Here is a 27968-nt window from a genome sequence, read left to right as displayed (position 1 = left end):
AAACGGACCGCGGTGAGCAACAAGTTTTTTTTTTTGCTTTTCTTTTAAATTTTTTTAAATTTTTATTTATGCTTAACAAAAGAACAAACATTACAATACAAACAAGAGTACATATAACAATTCAAAACAAAAATATCGTCAGGGGTACATACTACTACATCAATTCAAGTTATGAAAAAAGATTAAACAAATTAAATAAAAATAATGTCCGCACCGCTTTCATATTTTTGCATTTCGAAATAGTCTCCAAATACCCCTTTACTTCCATTTTAAAATACTCAAACACAGGGTACCTCCCAGACCACTTCATTTTATGTATGTGATAACGTGCCAGTATAATAATTAAATTTATTACAAACGAAATTTTTCTATTGTTTTCATTGGGGCTGAAACTTAACATAATATCTTTTTCAACAAAACAAATATCAATATTGGTCTCTTTTTTAATATAATTCTGCAACTTAGTCCAGAACATTTTTACCCTGGGACATAACCAAAACAAATGCTGAATAGTTTCAGGGCTATTGTCACAAAAAACACATTTGTCATCTATATTAATTTTAAATCGTTGGGTAAGAAGAGTTTTAACTGGGTAAATTTGATGAATTATTTTGTATGAAACCTCCTTAATTTTACTGGTTATACAATATTTATTGGGCATCATCCAAATTTTTCTCCAATCAATGCGTTTTCCAAATGCAGAATTCCAATATATTGTAGTCGCAAGTAAATTATCATTTTTTAACAGGGATCTCAAAAATTGGTTATTACATCCAAAATTCGCAATATCCTTTCCTTGTAGTCTAATATGAGCTGTAAATTCTTCCAATGTTTCTAAAGGACTACTATTACAACTCCTTAAAAGAGTTCATATTTCCCCAGAAATCGCATTAATTACAGTAAAATACTGATCCAAAGTAATAGAAATATTGTATCTATTAACAAACTCGGTGTAACTATATATTTTACCATCAGCCTTGATTAATTGTTTAATCCAAATTATATCATTCTTGACCCAGTTTTCAAAAAATAAGGTTTTATTTCTAATTTTTATATATTTGTTGTTCCAGATAGTAAATCTATGTGGGGAAAAGTTGTTTATACATAAGTGACCACGTCAGAAGTACTTGTTTATGAAAACTGGCAAGTTTCAAGGGGATTTTTCCAATGTCAAAGTTACACTTTAGTAAAAACTCTAGACCCCCTACTTCTTGAAATATCAGATTGGGGATTATATGCCATATACTTTGCTTATTTTCTAAATAGTTTTGTATCCATTTAATCTTAAAAATAGCATTAGATGTCCTAAAGTCTAAAGCATTTAAGCCCCCTTCTGCCTGTGGACAACAAATCATTTCTCTTTTAAGATAATGGGGTTTATTCCTCCAGATAAATTTGAAAAGTTTGGAGTCAATTTTCCTAATAGTTGCAGGTGGTACGTCCAGAACCAGTGAAGCATAAACTAATCTAGATAAACCCTCAGATTTAGACAAAAGTATTCGACCATTTAAAGAAAGGTCTCTTAACAACCATAAGTCAAGTTTTTTTTCAAATGAATGCATAATTGGAGAAAAGTTTAGATCATTTCTAATTTTTGGATTTTTGGAAATCTTCATACCTAGATATTTAACTACATCTTTTACAGGAATATTACATAGAGATGAAACATCACAGTTCCCAAGAGCCATCAGTTCACATTTTTTTAAATTAAGAGAAAGACCAGAAACAGAGGAAAAAACATTTATACACTTAATTGCCTTCTCAATCTCTGCATGGTTTCTTAAAAATAGCGTTGTGTCATCAGCTAATTGGGAACACTTAATCTCTCTATCCTGTATTTGAATACCCTGAAACACATCTTGTTTTATATGAATAGCCATAACTTGTGTGACCAGCAGGAATAAGAATGGGCTTATGGGACATCCTTGTCGAATTCCCCTACCAATTCTAAATCTATGAGAAGTTCCATGAGCCAATTTAACAGAGCTGTTACCTTGATTGTACAAAGTTCTAATTACCTTTTGAAAATACTCACCAAAGCCAAAAAAATTGAGAGTTTCAAAAATAAAAGAATGTTCAATTGTGTCAAAAGCCTTATAAAAGTCCACAAATAGAACAAAGCTATCCTGACTAATAAGTTCACCATAGTCTACAAGGTCCAACACCAAACGAATATTATTACATATATGTCTTCCTTTCATGAAACCCGACTGTGACTCATCAATAATTGAGTCAAGGCCTGTTTTCAGTCTCTCTGCAAAAACAGAAGCAGGAATCTTTCCATCATTATTAATCAAAGTGATAGGCCGCCAATTATCTATCAACAAATGATCTTTATCTGGTTTTGGAGTTATGGTTATTAAGCCCTGAGTCATCGAGGTTGGTAAGACTCCCTTGTCAATTGACTCCTTAAACACCAGAAGAAGAAATTCAGCCAAATCATCTCGAAAGGTCTTATAAAATCCAGTGGTAAGGCCATCATTACCAGGAGATTTGTTAACCTTGAGCTTATTAATAACTTTCTTAATTTCAAAGATGGATATCTCTTTATCACAGATGGCTTTAAACCCTTCGTCTATAGTTTTAAAGTCTTCTTTTAATGAGTTCAGAAAATCACACATTTTTTCTGTAGAACATGCCTTACTAGTATTTAACTTACCATACAAATCTGATACATATCTTGAAATTTCTACAGGATTTTGAGTTTCACAGCCATCTATGTTAAGTTTACTAAGAGATGTATAATCTCCATTCTTTTTTTCCAAATTATAGAAGTATTTTGAGTTTTTTTCGCCTTCCTCCAACCATCGTCTCCTGGATCTAACAAAAGCTCCTTTTGCTTTTTCTATGTATAGTTCATCCAGTTCAGCTTGCAGTCCAATTAATTTACAAACATCTGTTTGATCAGTATTGCTGTCATCAGTAAGATCACAAATTGCCTTAATAACTTCCTCTTCCTTTATTTTATTAGAGCGGACAGCTTCTTTACTTCTTTTTATAGCAATCAATCTTATCTTATACTTCATAAATTCCCAGTTTTGGCTATATGAATTTGTTAATTGAGCTCGCCTCCAATATGTTTGTATAATTTCCTTCATTTCCATTTTAAAGCTGTCATTTTCCAAAATCATATTATTGAGTTTCCAATAAGTCTTAGGGACTTTAGAATCCTCATTGTTACTCAAGTTAACAGAAAGATAAATTGCTTTATGGTCAGATAGTACTGATGGTTCAATAGAAACCTTGTTAATCTGTCCTTCTAATGCATTTGAACTTAACCAAAAATCTATTCTTGATTGTTTAGATCTGTCCTTGTTACACCACGTGAACTCCTTTAGTCCTGGATGTTTACATCTCCATATATCACTAATTCCTAAGCCTTGACATAACCTGTGCAACTCCATATCAGGAGGGGGAGATCTAGCAGGTACAGGGTATCTATCCAACTTAACATCAAAGACTGTGTTAAAATCACCCCCTAAAATAATTTCAATATCCTGGAACTTGTCCTTCACCTTATTCACTTCTTCTTCAACTTCAAGAAACAAGTCTCTGCTATATTGTTCATTATTAAAAGCATATATATTCCCCAGCAAAAACATTTTCCCATTAAGAGCCACTACAAGAATTATCCATCTGCCCAAATGATGAACTCTACTACTAATAAATTTACCTTTAAATTTACCCTTTAATATTGCAACCCCCGCAGATTGATTACTACCAAATGATAACCAGACATCACTCCCCCATTGACTCTTCCAAAAATTCAAATCCGAAGAACAAGCGTGCGTCTCTTGTAAAAAATAAAAATCTGCATTAAACCTCTTGCAGTACAAAAAAAATAGCCTTTCGTTTTGTCAAATCACGAAAACCCCTGACGCCCTGCCCCCTGGTACAATGACCATCTGCGATCCATGAAGGCAGCCTCTCGCAAACTTGAGCGTAGGTGGCGTCTTTCCGGCCTACATGTACATTATCAGGTTTGGAGAGGTTACTTATCTGAATATAAGGTTACTATAGAGTCTGCTAGATCCACCTACTTCTCTCACATCATTGAAAATCACCAAAACAATCCCAGACATCTTTTCTCCACCATCAACACACTGCTCAAGCCAAACTGCCCCACCACATTACCTGCCTCATCACAACTTTGCAACACATTCTTACATTTCTTTAGTTCTAAGATTGACAACAGTATGTGTGCATTTGTTTTAACCACTTCCTTCACTGCTTTCATATCTGATCTTAAGTCTCTCACCTCCTCCAACGCGAAGTCCACTGACTTTTGTAAGGCAGCAACTGTCATCGTGTTCTTTCGAATCAATGCCTCCAGATGATCTGCTCTCTCATTAATCTTCCTGGAGAGAAGCACCACGATGTTATTCTGCATTTCCAGCAGAGACGGCTCGTCTTTCATCCTCTTCATGAGGGGCTTTTCCGGAGTGTCGGGCTCAATGTCGCAGTCGGAGTCGAGCAGCTGTTCCAGCTGCGGCTCTCCGGAGCTCCTCTCGCTGTCGAGGGCGGACGAGTGCTCGGCCTCGGGGGCGCCCCTCGGGGGTGCACCTGCCCTCCTGAAGGCCGCGTCATTTTCTAAACGTCCTTCTCTTTTCGCTTTTTTCCACCAGTGCTTTTTTCAGAGATCGAATCCATCCTAAAATAACGGGGTTTTTTTCCAGTAGTGCAATTCAGAGGAAAGAAAAAAAAATCGTATCCAAGTTTTAACTTTTTGGGTTAGAAATAAAATTAAAACTCTCCAAAAATTGACATAAAGTTAGTCAAAAATCATAGACATCCAAATCAAAGCAAATTTTCTCCTTTCACCAACAGTTTAAGGGAAAAAGACTCCAAATTTTTCAGCGCTTAACAAAACACGTGCGAACTGGTCGCCATCTTGCCGACCTCTCCGCGGTGAGCAACAAGTCCTGAAACGATTAGCCAGCATCTTGGTACTGTCTGCATGAGAGAGTAATTTTAATATAATTTGTGTTCCTGAAGATCGATTTAGATTATTCGAGAAATACAAACTACGATCATAACATTTATATTTATAGCACATACTCCAAATATGGCGTCTCGCTCTCCATCGTCTTCCCCCGACTCTGCTACGGGTTCAGGTACCGACCCGGCTCGGCCGGACACAGGAGAGCTGCTCGGTGGTTCAGATTCGGACTCAGACGGGTCTCGGGGAGGAAGGTTGCGGTGCTGGTGACCTGGGGTATCGCCTGGAAGAGACAGAGCTCGAAGCCGAGTTTGAAGCGGCAGCTGAGCGGCTCCGTGGACTGGTGCAGACAGCGAGCAGAGAACAGCTGCTTTACCTGTACGCCAGGTATAAACAGGTAAAGCAACCCCAAACCTTTGGCAACTCTTTAATAAACTGCAGCAAAGGCGTGTTTGATGTGTTTTCGGGCTCAGGATCAATTAGTTTGAAACCTTCCAAATGTGCACTCAGCATGTGCATAATCAGTTTCTGTCATATAGTTGGTGACAATGGGGGATAACCTTCGTGTTTATAAAGTACTGAGTACGTTTGGATGTAGAAACCACTAGCAATATTTTCTAGTTTCCCAAGGGATCGTTTTAACTGACGAACGTTGAATAGAAGTGTACAAAACGACTTTTCTGAAGTCGCGATTTGTGCGCAACAACGGGTTGGCTTGTTGCTTTTCTTGAAGTCTGTGACGGGGGAAAGTTCCCACTTTACATCTTCAAGACAACAACTGGCAAGAAGCAGTTTCCTCATGACATCTTGAAGTCGTCAGTCAAAGACTTATTAGGACCAAGATCTGATCGGCAGAAGACTCGGATGATACCTGTTTAAATTCGCAATTTTAATGTGAGGAATATGAAAGTGCTTTAAAAATCGTTAACAAGCTCTCGCGTGACATCAGATATAGAAAAGTGCAGAAATAAATACTTTACACAGCCATTTTAAAAGATATTTGGGTGGACACCAAAAATATAGTTTTCACTGGCATGATAAAAACATGCGACACAGGGATACGTACTATGATTGTAAGCTTCTAAATGTGTATGAATCAGATGGGAAAGCAGCTCTGGTCTGGAGAATTTGGAAGTAGCAGTAACAAGATGTGAATCCAGTCTGTGAATGCAAATTCATATTTGAACGTTAATCCTTATTTGAGCCAAATACGCCTATCTGAGACATGCTGACCTATTTAAATGGAATAAAATGAGCAACTATAAAGGCAATGACATCACACACTGTGTTTCCAAGGACACATTCTCATTTTGAGCATAATCTCAAAATGTTCTATTTCCGTGCTGCTGATGGCAGCAAGCTCTTGTGACGTACAGGAGAATAGAAGTTCAGGACTTGCTCTGCTTCATGAGATCGACATCGCTTAATAAATTCTTTAACCAGTTTTGTCTTGAATAATTATTGTTATATTTTATCACTTCAGTGCTTATTTTTTGTTTCTCTTAATTCCTGAAATTTGTAGAAAGTGCTTAAAATAAGATTTTTTTAAAAAAGTTTTCACCTTCTTACTGCCATTTTTAAATTCAGTCCTGTATTTCCTGCAGAATGACCTCAAACATTGTTTTCATAATCTTGATACAGTACAATGTTTGCCGCTTGGACTAAAATTTGTTAAGCACTTTATGATGATGCTTTCTAGCAATAGAAACTGTAAATTAATTGTATGTGATAAAACTTTTTTTCAGATTTCAAATTCTGTCTGGTTTGACTTTTCAGGTCAAAGTTGGAACATGTAACACAGCAAAACCAGGCTTCTTTGACTTTGAAGGACAAAGGAAATGGTAAGTTTGAATGAACTACAGTTAAACTGGTTTAATTGGAAACTGTCTTCTTAGATAATTGTTTGTAGAACTACGTTGTGATTATAAGCATAATCCATCTACAGTACCTCCTTGTAGTACTACATTGCACCTGTGACATTATTTCTCCTGGTAGTCCCCAAACATTTTGTATTACTGACAAACCTACTGGCCACGTATACTGAGTTATATACATTATTTATATGCAAAATTTAGAAATAAGCAGTTGGCATAAATGAACAGGGTAATACAATATATATCTATATATATCATATCAAGCACATTTAAAAAATAAATGGAATCATTTTCCACACAGTGAGCATATTGCCACTGTGAATTTAAAATAGGAATACAGTTAAATTCCAGTGTATTTGCTGTTTGAAACAGCCATTGTTATCCTCTGTTCACATGATGACTAGCTAATCATATTCTTAAAGTTTGCTTCTTCTCATTGATACCTTTTCAGTTGTTGAATATGTATTCCTTTTAGTAAGTGATAGCTAAAGTATTGTGCACAAACTCATTTTAAGTTACACGAGGCAAGAGACAAATCCGTGCGAGTCCACAAAACCCACACTAAATATAGGTTTCAGTGTTGTCCAGAAAAAAAGAAAGGTAAATGTGCGAACTTTTACAGTGATTGTAAGAAACCCAACAGACCAGGGACTGTAAGTAGGATTTCAGTTGTTAAAGGCTAAGTAACATCCTAGACAAGTAACATCTGTCAGTCAATTTATGGGATAGACTGTGACTAGATTACGTACCCGAGAAGATGAGTTCTAGCATTGACAGTCTCCTTGCCGAACTGTATTAAAAATAGAAAACAAAACATTTGTCCTACTGAAAAGCTGTTAAGAGTGTGGTTTCTACCAGCTGGGCTCTGTAAGGCTGCTGATGGGTTACACATTGTGCTGTGATGTTGCAGGCAGGCCTGGAAGCAGCTCGGGGACATGAGCAAAGAACAGGCCATGCAGGAGTATGTAGCGTGTGTGCATTCTCTGGACCCAGAAGGAGGCCAGAAGGTACTGTAGGAACTTCTGACTCAATATTGCTTAAACCTGCTATTTGTTTGGTGTCAGCTTTTGGGCGCCAGGATGACGTCATGCATTGAGAGGGTGAACTGTCTCTGGGACAAGCTATCAGATTTGTTCTAGAGATAAACCTGTTCCTGGGATTCCTACAGTACAAGAGACAGTTTCACATGATTCATCAGTAAACTACTAGCTACTAGCAACCTAATGAATACGGTCACTTGAGCAGCCCACTTGTGTCTGTAACCTCTCTTGCGTTTTTCTGTTCTTGGTAGTTTGTATACTGAAGTAATTCTGGCAGTAATTTGTAACATTAACCTCTCTCAACACAGCAACAACGATAGTGACAATCATCTTACCTAAAACAAACGTGAATATTGATGATCAGAAACTAAGGCCCACTTTAAAAATCACAAATATGCTCCTTAAAAAAAATCACAGAATCGGGTTCCAGATAGCAGCATGTTTTGCTTACTCAAAGAGCAAGAGGTCTGTTTTCTACCAAATGTTACCAAAAACATCCCTGCCCATTTGCAGCTGACAGGACTTGGCTGTTTCCCCATATATACTGTATGCCATATATATCCAGTGAGTATAATATGAAGAGGGGTGGATCAGGGATTTAGTGTTCACTGTTGTCCCTTTTGTGCTACATTTAAGAAAATAAAATAATTTTTCAGTATGCAGTGTCTTACCTTTATGACTACTGAGAATAAGTACTCTGGAACACAATCAAAAGAAAATTAAAATCTATATAAAGGGCCAGCATGGCTGTGGAGTGGATAGCGCTTCTGCCATGTAGCACTGGGGCCCTGGGTTCAATTCCAGACCTGGGGTGCTGTCTGCGTGGAGTTTGTATGTTCTCCCCATGTTTGCGTGGGTTTCCCCCCACAGTCCAAAGACACGCTGGTAGTTTAATTGGTTTCTGGGACAGTTGGCCTTGGTGTGAGGTTGTGTGTGTCTATCTGTGTGTGTCCTGTGATAGACTGCTGTCCCCTCCAGCGTGTATACTGTACCACCTTGCGCTCACTGCATGCCAGGATAAGCTGCAGCTCCCTGCAACCCTGTATTGGAAAAAGCAGTTAGAAAATGGTGGGATTTATAGTTTAAAGTGTGAAGAGTATGTAGATAGAACAGTTATATTTCAGAATAAACAAGTATTCCATGTCTATGTGGAACAATTATTTGTTTATATTTTGGGTATCAATTTTGAGGTGACTAAAGGATTTACAAAACAGTAGTGCCTGGATTTTAATGAAGAGGATATGGCATTAAGGAATTAGAATTGTTTGAATTCAGCATTAGCTCTTGTGTAGATTTAACAGCCCAGTTCATAGAGGCCACGCAGAGTGGCCTCGATGTGTCAGCGTCTCTCACGATCATTGGTGCTATTAGTTGCAGTTCATGCTTGGCAAATTTGACATCTTGCCCAGAGTGGTGAGTGTAGTATTGCAAGATTTTCTCTCTTCACAATTCTCATGACTATGCATTGAAGGACAATAATAATAGTATAATGTTAATTTATGAGTGTTTTTAAATAACCCTCAAAGCTCCTTACAGTAGTACACATAATACACAAAAAAATAATGGCACATATCAATATTATAGCATTAATTTTTCAGCCGTTGAGCTAATATCAGTCTTGTCACGGTTTGCTTTCAGAAATGTTTCTTTTGTATCTATATCTTAATTTCAGACAGACACCTGTAAAGTACAGAAACCAGAATAGTAGTAATCCAATTTGATTTTCAAATTAATCTGTCAGCAGGATAGCAGTGAAACCCAAGCCCATAATGGTAAAAACTTTGCCCAAGAGCCAGTGTATAAATATTAAATAGTTAAGTTTCCAGTACAAATCTCTATGTAATACCTCGGGTTAGTGCACTTTTAACTAGGATTGATGAATTTGTTTCTGGTTGTGGTATTGATAAATAAGAGCTAAACCAAGGAAGGGATGTGCCAGATATCCCAAGATAAGTTTCCATGTGATCCAGTGTGGGACTGTGATTGACACCAGCAGCATTTTAGTTGAATAAAAAGCACATTAAGTGATCCAGAAGCCACTGGAAAATCATTAACTGACTTAACAATGGTAGTTTCTGTACTGTGGATCCAAACTCCAACTGAAGAGGTTCAAAGAGCTCATTAGATACAAGATGCAATTAGAATTGAGTCGCATTGTCCATTTCAGAGTTTTTGTGAGAAAAGGCAACTTGAGCACATAGTGGTAGTTAAGTGCTTGAGGTCCTAGGTCAGTTTTTTTGCAACAGGTGTCTGTTTCAGTCTATGAATTGAAGACCCAAATGTCTTAATTTCACAGTAACATTCTAGAGCTTAAGGATAGAGACAAAAATGTACAGACAAACCTCGAGTTACATAATAGTTCCGTTCCAGAAACCCTTACGTAACTAGAAATTTACATAAGTCGAAATGCCCATTAATCACACCCCACGGGCTATGCATACATGTGTACAGTACATCAATATGTCAGTGAACATATGATGTTATTTCGGTCAGTTTCTTTCATATGAAGCACACATAGAAAATTAAGTTCAATAATTATTAATGCAGTGTTCTATAAATAGAAAAAATATCTAAACAAAAAAATAAATTCCAGTACTGAATAGTACATCGTTATGTCAATGAACATGTTGTAGAGGTTTTCTGTCATTTTTTTTCATATGATGCATACAGAAAGTTAAGCTCTATAATTTATAACGTAATGTGATATCAATAAAAAAATTGAAAAAACCTGTTTGCCCGGATCGTGGTCACTGGTGACCACGCTTGTCCCCCCAGATGACACTTTTTATTTTTAAGATAAACGCAAGATAAACAACATTTTTTTTAACTGCTCCACAAATTTTCTCACATGCACATATTCTCCAATATCATCACAACAAAACCATAAAGTTTGTTTCCACAGATATGACACTGTTATGCAATAAACCAATAAATTAATGAACTAGCAGAATCCCAATAAAAACACCCGGCTAGCACAGCATGTCAATATCATACATTTTTACCAACAAAACCGCAAAAGCAAAAACCAGCGTATATATACAGTATATATATTCCATGTTTTTACCTTATTCTGAAGCATGATATATATCCAAAATAACCCAGACTAGTTTATCTCCAGTTTAACTCTTGAAGGTTATTGACTTCATAGTAAATGTTTGAAGAACGACCGCTAGAACTAAGGCGATCTGATTGGTAAAAACCACTGTCATTCATTGTATTTTCAGCCATTCAGAGCCCTTAGGGGGTAAGGCTTCCTCTAGAAGCCTCCAGCTGCATTCCGCCTGCCTTTTAGCTGTCAATCATTGACTCAGAAGGGGTAATCAATCAGTTTCTTATCAGTGCTCCTTTTTTTCACAGCAGAAGGCAACTCTGAGGTTTTTTTCCATTGCATAACAGCAGATAAAGGCTCTCTAGCAGTGTCTAATGGTTTTTATAGCAATTGCAATGGTTATTATTCTTATTTTCAATATTTTTATGATTTTTTATTATAGGCGTGAAATTTCATTCCAGGTTCAGTCTTCACAAAACATGATGTAGAATTTTTTCTAATTGATCAATTTTTCCCAGATTTGTATCCAAGCTAGTAGTCACCTAGAACAAGGTTTTCAAATCATTCCCAGGCCCTTGACATGCATATAGTTGAAAAATCTGACCTCTGAAGACCAAAAAAACATTTTCGCCTGCTGTTTTTTGGGGGTTTTTTTCATATGTTTGTCTGCTGAGTGGACACATTAAGAAATATAAGAAATTTGACTGTTCACACTCAAAGCCAAGGGGGTTACCTTCAATTTAAGACCTGAACCAGGCTCCTGCTATGTTCTGCTGCAGAGATATAACAAATGTTTAAGGAGGAGGAAATTGGCTAAATGTGTCAATGTTAATAACAGGTTAAACAAAAATTGGAAGTGTCAAACATTTTTCTCCTACATTTTTATGTGAGAAAAACAAAACAAAGAGTTTGTTACCTGTCAAGGTAGGTGGGGTGTTCACTACCTCATTATTTTTAAAGCAACTTAAAACGTAAGTGTACAAATGCATAAATTAAGATTCAAACAATCAAAAGACAGTACAACAATCAAACAGGAAACTGGAACTATTTCTGATCAAATAATCTGTTCTCTGATAATAAAATTGTTGTGAAAAAGTAATGTTACATTGATAGTTCAGGTGGGTAGCTGCGTCAGCATGAGTAGGCTGCAAAGGAACAAGTAATAGGTTTATTCCATGCTGAAAAAAAGAAGAAAGAGAACACAACGTGGAGCCTTCTTCAGGTGTGACTCCAGTATTTAATTATTCACCAGTTAAATGAATCTTCAATTCCAACTCGGCTCTTACCTCCCAATAATCTAATTATTTGCTTAGCCACAACGGTTTAATGTCCTTCCCCAAATCTCTGGGTGCTTCAGAGATAAAAGCCATGTCCCAGTTCTCGACCTGCGCCCTAAGCCATTTCTACAAGTCCGCACTTCTGTGATGTAGCGCAAGTGTGGACTTCAAGTGCGCCAGTATTAAAGGGCGCACTAGTACAAAAAGGTAAAAAGCACCCTCGCGTGATGTCACTGTTTTGTCACACGGCTCAGGAGGGTCGAAATCCAAGTCGGCTGTTAATTTTTTCGTTGTCCGCTTGCAGTTTGATTAAATTGAATTTTATCTCGTCAATTCCTGTACAAATGTAGTGACACTGTGTTCATTCATGTTGAAAACTTAACCTCGATTCATAACAGGCGAAGTAAACTAAGGAATCACTGGCAATATCGCTGCTTATTCCAAGCTGTGTACCATTAAATACATTTCATATCGTCTGTCCCAGTACAAAAATGACAGTACGAGGAACATAACGCTTTCATTCAACTAAATAAGGTAAACTTGGCTATACCTCAAAGCTTGTACTATTAAATACGAAATAAATACTCTGTGTACAAAATACAAAGCAGGTAAATGAATAAATATACATCAGTCGAAATGGGGGTGACGAAATAAAAGCTTTATGTCAAAACTTTGTACGTAGAATACATACAGTTTGAATCTAAAGTAGCCTAATGAAGTTTGTTTTTTCAAAAAAATTGTAGCGCTCCGGAGTTCACGTGGGTATGCGCCCTCTCCTCTGCCGCCTCAGGTCGAACCCCCACCATCGGGGACTCGAACCCGGGCCTCCGGCGTCACTCAACAGGGACCCAGCCAGCTGAACTAAAGGGAAATCTCCCATCAGCCCGGCGGCTGCGGTCCCTGCTATTCACAGGGAAGGGCGGTGACGTCCCCGCGCTGGTAAGCCGGCTCTCACAACCAATGGTGGCCGTATGCGTTACAATATTATGAGTTCTAAAACTTAAAAAAAGTTCCATTTTGCTAATACGTGAATATTGTATTCTCCATGGCAACTTCTCTCCGCCTTGATATGTTAGAATGTGGAACGTCACCATTCCGCGAGCAATTGGGGGTAATTCCCTTCAGCGGAGTCCACTCCAATGCGGACTTCAGAGAAGTCTGCATTGGCGGTGCTGGTGAGCACCCTTGTGACAAATTTAGAAATGAAACACCCTAAGCCCTTGCATATTGGGACACGGCCAAAGCAACCCGAGATCTGCTGGATCAGGGCATCCAGAACTATAGCTGGACACACATGCTTTAAGCTGATTCTCTTTTTTCAGCTTTTATTTATTCTAAATTGTAATGTTTAATACACGCAATGAAAGAATGTGTCCATCTACTGTTTATTACAATTTACACCTCTTTGCTGTTGCATGTATACTGGGGAATTAGTAAAGGCAGAAAAACCACTCACCAGTCCACAGACTCCCCCTGCTCGTTCCTGCAGGACACGGCTGCACCAGCAGTGAGCCCACTGTGTACAAATATCATCAGCGGCCAGATCAGCAGCATCCAAACGGCATCCTAATGGAAACAAGGGCTCAAGAAATCTGGTTTGTCCTTCTCAATTGCCTACAATCAAACCATCGAATTTTACAGAAAAATGCAATAATAAATCAGTACCAAACTGTTTTCCTTCATTATAAAGTGCCCATCATTTTTTCAAACCTAGAAGCTTAACTTTCAAGACAAATTTGCATGTAGTAACAAATGTATTCATGTTGAGTCAAACCTTTCCAGCTTGTATTGTATCTCATGCTTAAGGCTGGCACACAAGACAAAGTAATATTTGGTGAAGAAAGACATTTCAGTTCACACTTCACTTCATTCACAGCATTTATGGTCTATTTAAGTCTATTTATGGTCTATAAGTTACAGTGCAGTTCTTTCTTGGATTAATGTGTAATTTATTGTAGTGCAATATGGATGTAGTGCTATGCGATCAGTCATTAAATGGACATTCAGCATTTTCTATTATGCTTTCATTCCCAACAAACAAAGGTAAAAGTGTATGTGAATTCTTGAGAGATTTCCAATAAAGCCATCCCATAGTCATTTTCTAATTTTTAAGTCCAGAACTACCGGTATATCCAGTATTAGATACGTGAAAGGACACTGTAAATCAGACTATGACCTAGAGCAGAATTTCTCAGTTAGGTACTTTGATTATTTTGACATCATTAAAGCAGTTTAAAATAATATCATCACAAAGTGCTATTGTTACATTTGTGAAACGCAATAACATATCAATGAGTGTTCATTTTATAACAGTCTTGATGTTCTTTCACCACAACAGGGTTTTAATTCAATAAAAATAAAAATTCTGTGTCCTAACTCCCGACATACAAGGACATATGAGCATGGACAGTGATTTTGCCCGATCAGTGCAACTCACATAGGCTTAAAAAGACCTGCTGAGCGATTGCTGTATCCAGTTGTTCTTTCTTTACATCTGTGCTACTATTCATTTCAGGAACCAAAGAATTTGAATAGGACAGTGAGAGCACATTTCACCTCTATTTAAGGAAGCTCTCAAATACAACAGTGTGGTGGGTCAGCAGTGTTGATGCACTAGTTTCAGCTGAGGGGGTTCAGGCCTCAATCATGTGTACATAGACCCACGTGGGGGTGAATTAGCAAATTAGTTAAGGGTGAGAGGCACATTCTCACATGGTGTCAATTAGCCTAGGTTTGGTACAGTTTATAAATAGTTCTATGGGAGGATTTTGTTGTTGTTGGTGGTGGTGGGGCAGCTTGTGACTTAACTTTTTTCTGCAGTATTTCCTTTCTGTTGTGGCTTGTCCATATGCTGGGGCCTAATGAGGTCTGAAGAGGCTGGCTTGTCTCAAACCGCTATTTCAGTCTTCCTTTATTAGCTTGTATTCATATTGTTTTTTAATACAGAGAACAATGACTTCATTGTATATTAGAAATGGGCATATTGGAAAGCTAAAGATAAAATGTAGGAGTCCTTATATTAAAAGAGCATTACAATAATTGACATTGGAAACAGTCTAAGGAAGAGAAACCAGAATAACTCCCACATTGAAAGGTACAGTATTGTGTTGTAAACTGAGAGGTTAAAACAACTTTATCACTTTTGGCTGGAGGATTGAAGATGTGGAGACTTGAGTATTCAAAATCCTGAAAAGAACTGAGAATGTGGACTCGTTGCTACAAAGAATCTTTTATCAATAGTTACTATCAACCAAACAGAAAAGATGGGCAGAATATCTTTCTCTCGCTTGTAACCTTTTAACATTCCTGGGCTAGAACTTTATCAAAATTGGAAGTTTAAAACCGCACATTGAGGAAGCAGCTGTGATCAAGGTATAAGTCCCTTCACCCAGTTTTGCATAAGGGGAGTTTTTTCTGGGTTTACACTTTGTCAGACCAATATTTGAAATCTGATCCTACTTGCAATTTTGTTTATACAGACCCACAAAATTAAGCTCAGTAATTAATTGCTTACACTTATATTGCACTTTACAGGTAATGGGGACTCCCCTCCGCCACCACCAATGTGCAGCATCCACCTGGATGATCTTAGCAATCATCTCCAAACAGTGCAAAGCGGTTTTCACTTTCTTCAAATATCAGTGATGCATTAAAATTGGACTGAACACTATACTTCCAAGAACAGAAGTTAGTGTTTTTCTTTGTGTGTAATAGTGATTCTATTTATCTAAGCAGGTATAGTGGGCTCAAGAATTATTGGCACCCTTGATAAAGTTGAACAAAACAAACTGTATAAAATACACAGCACAGATAATGAGTCTATCTTATGCCCAGACAATGGGAATTATTTCAAAACAAATGTTGAAAATGAGTAATACATGTTTTTTCCAGAAACGTTAATGTCAAAATTATTAGATCCCCCACTTTTCTTTAAGAAAACTGAACAAAATAAAATCTGAAATGAATTTATGGTTTTTTAAATATAACTCAGTCAAAAGGAACATTTTCTGGACTTGCTGTTTCACCAGGGTATAAAAAGAGGTAAACACTCATAATAAAAACTTTGGCCATCCACCACCATGGGGAAAGGCAAAGAAGTGACAAATTAAGAGACAAATTAGTATTGATCTTCACAAATGGTAAAGAATCCAAGGGTCACAGCTGGAGAACTGCAGAGTCTGGTTGCATCTTGGAGTCCTTGAGTCTCCAAATCAATAATTAGATGGTACATCCATGCCAAAAAGCTGTTTGGAAGGGTTGCCAGAAGGAATTGATAACAAGAAACAAACTGAAGTGTCTCGAGTTTGCTAAATGCCATTGGGACTTTGACTAGAACCCGGTGCTATGGTCAGGTGAGACCAAAATTGAAGTGTGTGGCCACTCACACCACCAGTACGTTTGGCGTTGGAGAGGGATGCATACTCACACGAAAAAACGTATATTCACTGTGAAATATGGGGGTGGAACATTGATGTTGTGGGGTGGTTGTGATGCCACTGGGGCCCTTGTTAAGGACAAAGGTATCATGATCTCTACTAAATATCAGGATATTCTGGGCAAAAATCTGGCTGCCTATGCCAGAAAGCTACAGCATGATTTGGTCTCTGGTGGACCTCCCAACATGACAATGATCCTAAACACACCATTTAAAAATCAACTAAGAAATGTTTGAGAGAAAATAAAATCAGTGTTTTTCACTAGTTTACCCAGTATCTGTGCTGTTTATTTTATATGGGTTTTTTTGTTCTTCATTAAGGGTGACAATAATTTGTGAGCGCACTGTAAGGTGGTAGAAGAAAACGGGAAGAAAAACAGTGCCAACAGAAAAATAAGACATTTGAGGAACACAGCACAAGATGCTAGTAGAAACGTTTTTTTAGAAGAAATCATGTTGTGCACATTTTTTCCCAGGCAAATATGACCCAGCTCCACCAACAATGGAAGTCAGGAATATCTGCGTACCTCAGCAAATAATATGATGTTATCTTAACTTATTGATTATAGATTAGATGCACACAACAAAAGAGTGCTGGTAGACCAGGAATTCCACTAATCTTAATATATTCAGAGCTGCGAGCACCATCATTTATTGGCTATAGATGGGATTCGCACAACAGAAGACAAAAGCACAAAATGAGGAAAGATTTCACAGAACTGCTGGTGGGAACCCAACCAAACCTATAAAGAAAAAACATTTGCGCAACGTAATTCTGATTGACATTTACAACCAGTGTCCTCTTATTTTAAATGAAGAGCTTTGCCACTACACTTCACAGGAAAAAAAGCTACTTTCTGATAATAGATGAATGGATTGATAATTGCAGTCGTTGGGTGTTTCTTCTTTTGTGTTAGCCATCAACCCATGTTTAAACCTATACATTTTAGTTGTTCTGGAAAGAAGCACATTTGCATTTGAGCAACTTTTTTTCTTGCTTTTCAGCAAACATTAGCTTCAAAATATCAAGCGGCATTTGCTAAACCTGAGCGCAATTAACACTGCTCTGCATCTGCAACAGATAGATACAGAAAGAGTCAGCGTAACTGAATTGCAACAACAGGGTCAAACATTCCCCCTCTTACAGCTTAAACATGTCTCTGCACCTAACAAACCAGGACACAGCCCCCCTGAAAGCGTGGTAGATAACAGGGTTTTGTGAGCAAATAAGTCCTCCACTTTTCCACTGCTGGCAGTCCTCTCTGTTTAGATCTCCAATGCAGATCCACTGGTCTCCATCCTCCTGGGATACACACCACTTGGCATGATCAAAGTGAGAGCAGAACTCCACAGGTCCCGGCAGTTTAATTCTTTTGATATTTCAAACCTGTTCAGGAAGGGAGCAGTTCGAAGGCAGTTCATGCTCTTTTCGTTTGCCAGGTTTCCGTCAACAGAGTAGTCTTTAAAACTTGAGCAGCCCAGCCAGTGTAGATGTCTGTAAAAGACAACCCTCAAGTATGTCAACAAAGTAGAAATATAAGGCATTTAACAGCATCTACAATGGCTCTCCAGACAGGGCTCTTTCTTGGTTTAAAGAGAAAGGAAACACTCTGTGAAAAGTAAAAAAAAAAGCTCTTACCGGTCTGGAATTTAATTTTACTGCCATTTTCACATTGTATAATGAAACATTTCCCCTTACTAAACGGTTTTCAGTGCTTTGTTTTCCAATTGAGTTCTTTCAGAACTTTTTATGTTTTAATAACAATCACAACAGAACAACATAAAAGAGCTACTGGTAGTGATTGGAAAGCCCTTGTAGCAAGACAGTTTTAGAAGCGCAACATGTGTTTCTGCCCTACAGATGTGAACTACAATGTGCAGTTTGTATGTTCTCCCCGTGTTTGCAGGGGTTTCCTCTGGGTGCTCCAGTTTTTGGTCCCACAGTCCAAAAACAACAGACTAGTTGGGTTAATTGGCTTTTGGGAAAATGGACTCTTGGGTAAGTGCTGTGTGTTTTTGTCTCTGTGTGCACTGTGATGTCCTGGCATCCTGTCCAGTGTATATCCTGCCTTTTCCCCTTTGCTTGCTGGGATAGGCTCTGGCTCCCCAGTGACTTTATAGTGGATAAAGTGGTTAGAAGACTGATGGATGATTCACTGTAGGTGGAGTGGATTTTTCATCTCAAAACTATGCGAACTCTGTTAAATGATTATTTTGGACCTAGGTCTTGTTTTCTTGGGATGTATTCTGCTTCTAGCAATATTACACACTTTGCAGTTTATTTCTGGTGATATACTATGGAATATGATGTTTTATGTTATTGCAAGATTATGAAAACAGACACATATACTGTATGGTTTAAATATTTTTCCATTCTGATATTATTATTGCATCTAATCTGAAATTGATATTTAACTAAGCTTAGTTAAAAATGATCAAACTAAGATTGTTTTTTGCCAAATCTGAAAAGTTTGTTTCAGTTTATGTATTATATTGGTGGCTAATATACCATTATATAAACTCATTGTACCATGTAATGGATAGCTTTGAATAAAGTCAAGACCAAATTGTTTTCCCTTTTCGCTGTCTGCATTTTATTTTTAATGTTTGTCTGGGATGAAGAAATGTAATTTGTCTCGTTCTTCTTTTGTCATTTTCATGTTTGGCTCTTAACAATGTGCGGCCTTTTGCAAACCTGTACATGCAACCACTGGCCAAAATATAAGCAAAGCCCGTCATCATGCTGTAAAGAGTAAAAACTATGACCAGGAAGTTGCATGTACAGTATCTCACTGGTTCTGAAATATCTGTAGCATCTTGCAGTCGCATTGCTTTACAGGATTTGCAATCTTTACAATAACAATTGCAGCAGAGGTTGTGATGACAGTAAGGTGTGCAGGACTGAGCTATGTTTTTAATAGGAGCAAAATCTGGGCAATTTTGTGGCCTGTGAAAGGTGATGGAAGTCTCTGTCATGCTTCTCAAGACAGCCAAGCCACACTTTTAATGTGAGAGCACAGGAATTCAAAGGGAATTTAGCTAGCTTGTTTTTAGGACTTAAAAGTGCATTTACTTGGGTTGCCTCCACACTTCCATAAAGAAGAGAATACGTGCTAAAAATGAATATGCATTTGGCAGTGGCCTGGCAACAGACGACTGCAAGGACAGAAGACTGTAATACATCGCTAAGACAACACATTAAATCTGAGTAAGTTCAAAGGGGCCACTTGTCCACACTGGTGAATTGCAAATCACTGGAACGTAAGCATAACTATCATGGAGTATTTCAACATCTTTAAATGTGAATGTATTTCTGGACGTTTCGAGAGTCGGAGTCGACTGTTTTTATCCGACTCTTCTCCTCAGTGCAGAATGAAAATCAGTGCTGTCCAGGAAGGTTTCTGAACTTTAACCAGCTCCAGAATCAATGGGAAACCTACGTGACCAAACAAATGCTCAATTCCAGGAAAAAGATTCCAAATGCATATCCTGGTACAGAACCTTTGATAAGGACAGCTGATATGTCAGATTGTAGTTGGTGTTTCATCACAGATCTTTTTGTACAGTCTGCGTGGTTTTAAAAGAAAACCACTCTCACCATCCACAAAGAAGCGAGACTTGGCAAGGCTGAGGAAGGTTTCTCCCCGAGCTGACAGCAGTTTCCCCATCCTCCTTCCCTGCACCCAGGGCTTTACAGAGCCCTCGCAAATGCAGCTCATTCTGGGCAGTTCGTGGCGAAAGACTTCAGGCAAGGAGCAGTTGTACACGCGGGGGTTATAATACAACAGCTGCTCGGCTGAGGAAAAAGAAAGGAAAACAACTTTATTGTTGGCTAAATCGCATCCTCTCACTTGCAATGCAAACACCTTATGTTGTTACAACAGTAACCATTATACCCGGGCCGGAACACCCACAGCCCACAGAGGTGCTGGAGGGCTTCGGTTTTATTTTTTCATACCTTCATGTCACTGAACTGTGAGGAAAAATAAACTGTTCATTTTTGTATGATTAAAATCAATAAATACAAAACTGAGGAAGGTAACACTACAAACCATCTTCTGTGGAATAAGGAGACAAAGAAGCTAGAAGGGGAAATTGAGAAGAGAGACATTAAGTTTTCTGATGCAGAAGCAGTTAATTTGGATTTCCCCAGCTTCTTAACACTGCCTGCTATATCTGAAGACCCGCCACACTCAATAATTCCATTGTAGTGCTGGGCTACAGCACAAGTCTGCAGTCCTATGAAGCAAGGACTACACATTCAATTTACCCCACACATTCCATTCTATGGCTCGGCTCACGGTTAAAAAACAAAAACAAAAATCCGGCCCAACAAATATTGAATCTGGTAAATGGCCTCGCATTGTCGTCTCTTTCAATTTGAACTGAGCAATACAAATAAAAATAAAATGGTATTTTGCTATTAGCATAATGCTAGCTTCCCTATGTTGCGCACCTATCTGAGGGAATTGTGTAGACTTGTAAGTGATACAGAGCGCGGTCCGGCCGTTCAGTTTCCCCGAGGACGGCCAGCTGTACCCCCTTTCTGGGAATGGAGGGAAGTGGGGGACACTGTGACTGAGCCAGAAACCCTGAGTCTGGTCAAAGTGTAGGACTCCTGTGTGGACACACAAAGAGATATTACAACACACCGAGATAACAGATCACATTCTATTCATTCATACTTACAATGAACAGCAGTTATCGATTTATGAAGAGTCAGTAGATGATGGATTGCAAGTTATTACTGTTAACACAGTACTTTGAAAAGGTCAATAATAATAATAATTCCTTACACTTTTATAGTGCTTTTCTGGACACTCCACTCAAAGCTCTTTCCAGGTATTGGGGACTCTCGTCCACCACCAGCACCAATGTGAAGCCAAAGTGTACACAGAACACTCACCCCACACCAGCTATTTAGTGGGGAGGAGAGTGGAGTAATGAAGCCAATTCAAAGATGGGGATTCTTAGGAGGCCATGACTGGTAAGGGCCAATGGGAAATTTGGCCAGGATGCTGGGGTAACACCTATACTCTTTTCGAGAAACGCCCTGGGATTTTCAATGACCACAGAGAGTCAGGACCTCGGTTTTATGTCTCATCCGAAGGACAGTGCCTTTTTAAAGTATAGTGTCCCCGTCACTATACTGGGGCATTAGGACTCACATAGACTGCAGAGTGAGCACCCCCTGCTGGCCCCACTTACACCTCTTCCAGCAGCAACCTTAGCTTTCCCAGGAGGTCTCCCATCCAGATACTGACCAGGCTCACAGCTGCTGAGCTTTAGTGGGCTGCCAGTTGTGAGGTACATTGTGTTTAATTTAGTAGTGGCAATGATAAAGATGATACTGATGTTTGTATCCCTGGAAGCAATGGGCACAAGGAAGGTGACACCCTGGACAAGAAGCCACTTAATCGCAGGGCAGATACAGACACTGAAGCGCACACTAGAGCTAATCTTTTCTCAGAAGCCAATGAGCCAACCAGTATATTTTTGGACTGGGGGAGGAAACCGGAGCACCCAGAGGAAACCCTGGGAGAAAAGACAGTTTCTTCACAGATGGCATCCTGAGTCCAAAATCAAGCCCAGGGCCCCAGTGCTGTAAGGTAGCAATGCTAACCACTGTACTACTGTGCTGCCTGGTAAGTAGTAGTAGTAGTAGTAGTAGTAATAATAATAATTATAATAATAATAATTTTATACCCACCCAAATTAGAATTGGCCATTTTATCTGTACATTTCTGCTCACGCCCATGACCTTTGACCCCAGGTTTGTCCAACCTCTCTTACACAGTCATACACCTATTGACCCTACACAGTGATGTACAGGACTTTTCCAGCCCATCAAAGAACGTGTATTCCCAGTGCTGAGCCACTTATACTCCACTACTTTCGAAATTCTAATTGCCATAACATGGTCTTTTATAATTAATAATTATAAGTCTTTAGCAGACATTAAATCTAATGAACAATAAATCCGTGTTAATTTTATACTGATTTTATTATAGAATTTTTCTTATAGTTTAATATAGAAAAATTGATTATGATTTGAAAGAATATTCGTAATATAGTGATACAAATGCATCACTTTCTATGCCATGCTGTGCTGTTCTCTGAAATGCTAAGATACACTTCTAAACAAAAATAACTAGTATCTAATTATCAGGGTCCTTACTAGTGTTATCTCGCTAACTTGCTAAAATATCCTGTAGAATTCTTTAAAACATCTTTCTCACAATGATTTCATTATCCTAAAAAAAACAACAATACCTCTTTATCAAAAGAGTAGCAAGAAGAAAGTGATCAGGCAACTTTTTTAAGTTATTTAAAAGTGAGATGATTTGATGAGTTTTACCAAGAATACTTTATAAAAAGTTCTTCTGATTGCTTTCTTACTACATAAATAGAAGCATATTACCAGGAATATATAGATACAGACTTGCAAACACTTACTGTATATGTGCAAGTAGTTCAGGTGGATAGCTGCGTCAGCATGTGTAGTCTTCAAAGGAGCAAGTAATAGGTTTATTCCATGCTGAAAAGAGAAGAGAGAAACACGTTTCGGCTGTGAAGCCTTCTTCAGGTGTGCTAAAGAAGAAGGCACACCTGCACACCTGAAGAAGGCTTCACAGCTGAAACGTTGTGTTTTCTCTCTTCTCTTTTCGTCATGGAATAAACCTATTACTTGTCACTTATATGTGCATGTGTGTTTATTTGCTTGGACCTCATGATACTTCTGTAATGAAAGGACAGTGTTAACCTTAGAAACAAAGGCACAATCCTTATAAAAGAACTCTGAAAGCAATCAAATCCAGTTAAAAGATGTTATTGTTATTCTGCTATTATACAGTGTATTGTAATTATGTGTTTCAAGAAAATTAGTTTGAAGGCTTACCAAACCACACGACAAGGTTATGATCTAGTGTTGCTTACTGTAGTAAACTATGATAAGAACAGTAGATTAACTAGGGAAGCATCTGGGAACTTATTTTAACTTGATTTATCATGTTAAATGCAGGATTAGAGCACAAAATATTCTCATGGATTTGCCTTCACAAAAGTCAAACTATTCAATACCATTCAACATTCCTCATTCACACCCGATCATAACTATCATAACTTTCTGTAAGTAAGGATTCCATTGTACCAGTACATGTACAGTGGTGTGACAAAGTGTTTGCCCCCTTCCTGATTTCTTTTTTTTTTGCATGTTTGTCACACTGAAATGTTTCAGATCATCAAACAAATTGAAATATTAGACAAAGATAACACAAGTAAACACAAAATGCAGTTTTTAAATGAAGGTTTTTATTATTAAGGGAAAAAAAAATCCAAACCTACATGGACCTGTGTGAAAAAGTGATGGCCCCCCTGTTAAAACATAAATCAACTGTGGTTTATCACATCTTTGGAAAGCTGAGTTCAATTTCTCTAGCCACACCCAGGCCTGATTACTGCCACACCTGTTCTCAATCAAGAAATTACTTAAATAGGACCTGCCTGACAAGGTGAAGTAGACCAAAAGATCCTCAAAAGCTAGACATCATGCTGCGATCCAAACAAATTCAGGAACAAATGAGAAACAGAGTAATTGAGATTTATCAGTCTGGAAAAGGTTATAAAGCCATTTCTAAAGTTTTGGGACTCCAGCGAACCACAGTGAGAGCCATTATCCAGAAATGGCGAAAACATGGAACAGTGGTGAACCTTCCCAGGAGTGGCCAGCCGACCAAAATTACCCCAAGAGCGCAGCGATGACTCATCCAAGAGGTCACAAAAAACCCCACAACAACATCCAAAGAACTGCAGGCTTCACTTGCCTCAGTTAAGGTCAGTGTTCATGACTCCACCATAAGAAAGAGACTGGGCAAAAACGGCCTGCATGGCAGAGTTCCAAGATGAAAACCACTGCTGAGAAAAAAGAGCATAAAGGCTCGTCTCAGTTTTGCCAGAAAACATCTTGATGATCCCCAAGACTTTTGGGAAAATACTCTGTGGACTGACGAGACAAAAGTTGAACTTTTTGGAAGGTGTGTGTCCCAATACATCTGGCGTAAAAGTAACACAGCATTTCAGAAAAGGAACATCATACCAACAGTAAAATATGGTGGTGGTAGTGTGATGGTCTGGGGCTGTTTTGCTGCTTCAGGACCTGGAAGACTTGCTGTGGTAAATGAAACCATGAATTCTGCTGTCTACCAAAAAATCCTGAAGGAGAATGTCCGGCCATCTGTTCGTGACATCTGTTCGAACCAAGCGCACTTGGGTTCTGCAGCAGGACAATGATCCAAAACACACCAGCAAGTCCACCTCTGAATGGCTTAAGAAAAACAAAATGAAGACTTTGGAGTGGCCTAGTCAAAGTCCTGACCTGAATCCGATTGAGATGTTGTGGCATGACCTTAAAAAAGCGGTTAAGGCTTGAAAACCCTCCAATGTGGCTGAATTACAACAATTCTGCAAAGATGAGTGGGCCAAAATTCCTCCACAGCGCTGTAAAAGACTCATTGCCAGTTATCGCAAACGCTTGATTGCAGTTGTTGCTGCTAAGGGTGGCCCAACCAGTTATTAGGTTTAGGGGGCAATCACTTTTTCACACAGGGCCATGTAGGTTTGGATTTTTTTTTCTTTAATAATAAAAACCTTCATTTAAAAACTGCATTTTGTATTTACTTGTGTTATCTTTGTCTAATATTTCAATTTGTTTGATGATCTGAAACATTTCAGTGTGACAATCATGCAAAAAAATAAGAAATCAGGAAGGGGGCAAACACTTTTTCACACCACTGTACATGCAGTAAGGTTCAAGTTCTATGTCAATATGCAAGAACAGATAAACTATTATCAAGGAAACAAGGCTTGATTAATACAGTGTAATACATTTAATACTGGTGTTAATTGAAGTCGCATACGTGCAGCTTTCAAGGGTGCCAGCCTGTAGAGGCAGCACCTGTATGGAGACTTTTCGGCAGCAGCGGGAGCAGTACGACGCATTACAGGGGAGGATTGGGAGGTTAGAGACACTCCTGAAGATGCAGAAGCCGAAGACAGTGTGTACCGGCAGTCAAACGCTTGAGCAGCTGTCTCCCGGTGAGTGGCTCCCCCCACTGCGCAGGTTGCAATGCCTGGCGGAAGCTCTGCCCCCCCCAGAGCACACACCGCCTCAGGACACTCCATCCCGGCTTCTCTGCTCACCACCGCCCAGGACCTGGCTGACGCTGTCCCCGCCGTCTGTCTCCCCTCAGGGAGCACCGTTTACACAGCGGAATTCACAGACGCCAGTGGAACGAACAATTCTCCCAGATATCCAACTGTTGCCCATCACTCAAGAGAAGGAGGGGGGGTTGTACTTGCAGTGCATCAGTATAGATGGGAAAGCCAGAGCCGACCGCTACGCCGCCCTCGTGTTTGGGGTGCTTATCATTCTCAGTGCATAACAAGGAAGATTAATAAACATAAACATAATATCATGGTTAAATAGTCAAGTCTAGCCATGTGTGAGTCTAGTGTCACAGAGCTTCAACAGCAGATGACAACTTGTGAGTTCGATTAAGAATGAATAAAAGCATTTCATTAATAACGCGTTTGCGTTTGTCTGGGTGCTGACAAAGTAAAACACAATTACTTTTTGACAATGAAGAACTGTGTGTGTCTCTCTCTCTGCTGGCGTTTGTAATCGTTTTTATTTTTAAATACATTTTAGCAAAGTAATGTACCATAAAAGTATTGTGAGACATATTTGGGTTAACATGTTCAGTGTTAAGTGTGTGGTAATTTGTTTGGTGCGAGTGAAGTCTTATTTAATCTCTGACCCAGGGAAAAGTGTGGTGTGGACGGCTGAGGAGAGAATGCAGGCTCGCGCTGTGTCCGTTATTCTTTTTTTCTTTTTCTGGTTTGGTCGGATAGTTTTTGTTTTTGATTTATCAATAAAGTTTGATAATCGGCCAGTAAAAGCTCTGTTGTCCTTCACATGAATGCCTGAAACATTGTACCGAACCCAGGATTTTACAGTATTTTTTCTTTAAAATACCAATAACAGCAACATACAGTTTACATAATATGTTGATGTTCCAAAATTAATATCGTTTATGACCTTTATGACCTTCATTATGCTCTTCGTTAATGTCTAAGCCGGAACACATCATTATATCTCATTTTGTATTTCTTTTTAAAAAAAAAATCGTTTGCCCAGCCAACAGTATTGTTGTTATTGTTTTTATCCTGTAAAGCGCTTTGAGGAGCCACCTTTAAAGGCGCTATATACAATAAAGTTCATTATTATTACTATTGTTAATTTGCTGGACAGAGAGGTGAACATTATTACGCAGAAGACAAAGATAGCGATTTACGTTGCATTGTGCATTGTGCTGCTGTAATACAGTTTTAAATAATTAAAAGTCTAAACAGTATCAGCTTTATTTATGGGTTGTAATTTAAAAAAAGTCAAAAACCGCACTCAAAATGCAATTTATAGCTTTCTGGCAAGAGGAGACACCCAAATTAATAATGTAACATGCCACTGTTTGTGCATGAATAAGGTTATACTGCTATTTCCTTAGATACTGTACGCGATTCCATGGGGTTTTTTTTGAATCCCCGGCGGAACCGGGCATCCATAAGAATCAAGTAATAGGTTTATTCCATGCTGAAAAAAAGAAGAAAGAAAACACATTCCATAAGAATCAGCGCTTTTATATAGCGCCTTTAAAGGTGGCTTCTCAAAACGCTTTACAGGATAAAAACAACAATAACAACAACAACAATATTGTATTTCATTGCACTTTGACAGATCGTCCTTAAATCAATTGTTGATTTAGTTTGACAGTAACCCTAACACTAACCCTATTTTATTTTTTCAAAGAAATGTTTGTTAAAAAAAGAGTCATGGCTCCAGCTGGATTCAAACACCCAACGTTTGATGTGTGAGTCGGGAACCTAACCCACAGCGCCACTGGCAAGGCCACATAAGGAGTGTTGAAAAAGCCCTACAGAAACATTATCAACAGACATCGTACAGCGTTCTTACACATTTTTGTGTTGCGGTACATGAATATAATTATATCGTTATTAATTTCTTTAGATACGCGATTCCATATTATATTCCCTTTTAAGCAAATTCTAAAAGTATGCTTGTTAACTGCGGTATCACGTTAGTTAAGGACTTCGATGCTTAAAATGTTTAGGGAGAAATGGAATACTGGTGTGTATTTTTTCTTTAAAGTACAGAGACCAGCCATATACTGTATGTTTATGTTCCAAAATTAATATCGTTTATGGCCTTCACACGCGTTACAGTATGCTCCTATTCTTTTTATGCTCAGCTACTAAGATTTCCCTTCAGGGGTAAAATT

At 38.5% G+C, this 27968-nt stretch overlaps 1 protein-coding gene across 1 annotated transcript in view; it reads right to left on the bottom strand.

Moving 5' to 3' along the window:
• The window catches only part of LOC148823794 (deoxyribonuclease-2-alpha-like), a 101169-nt gene extending 87430 nt beyond the window's left edge, over nucleotides 1-13739 (bottom strand). Inside the window, exon 1 of the mRNA XM_088928090.1 lies at nucleotides 13636-13739. Within this exon, the coding sequence (XP_088784216.1) occupies nucleotides 13636-13733 (98 nt within the window). The 5' untranslated portion in view covers nucleotides 13734-13739. The remainder of the gene's footprint in view (nucleotides 1-13635) is intronic.
• Nucleotides 13740-27968: the final 14229 nt, after the last annotated feature.

The sequence above is a fragment of the Atractosteus spatula genome, chromosome 11, assembly GCF_055471065.1.
Source record: "Atractosteus spatula isolate fAtrSpa1 chromosome 11, fAtrSpa1.hap1, whole genome shotgun sequence".
Classification (NCBI taxonomy): Eukaryota; Metazoa; Chordata; class Actinopteri; order Semionotiformes; family Lepisosteidae; genus Atractosteus; species Atractosteus spatula.
The sequence above is the reverse complement of the archived record's forward strand: the minus strand, read 5'-3'. Positions and strand labels throughout refer to the sequence as shown.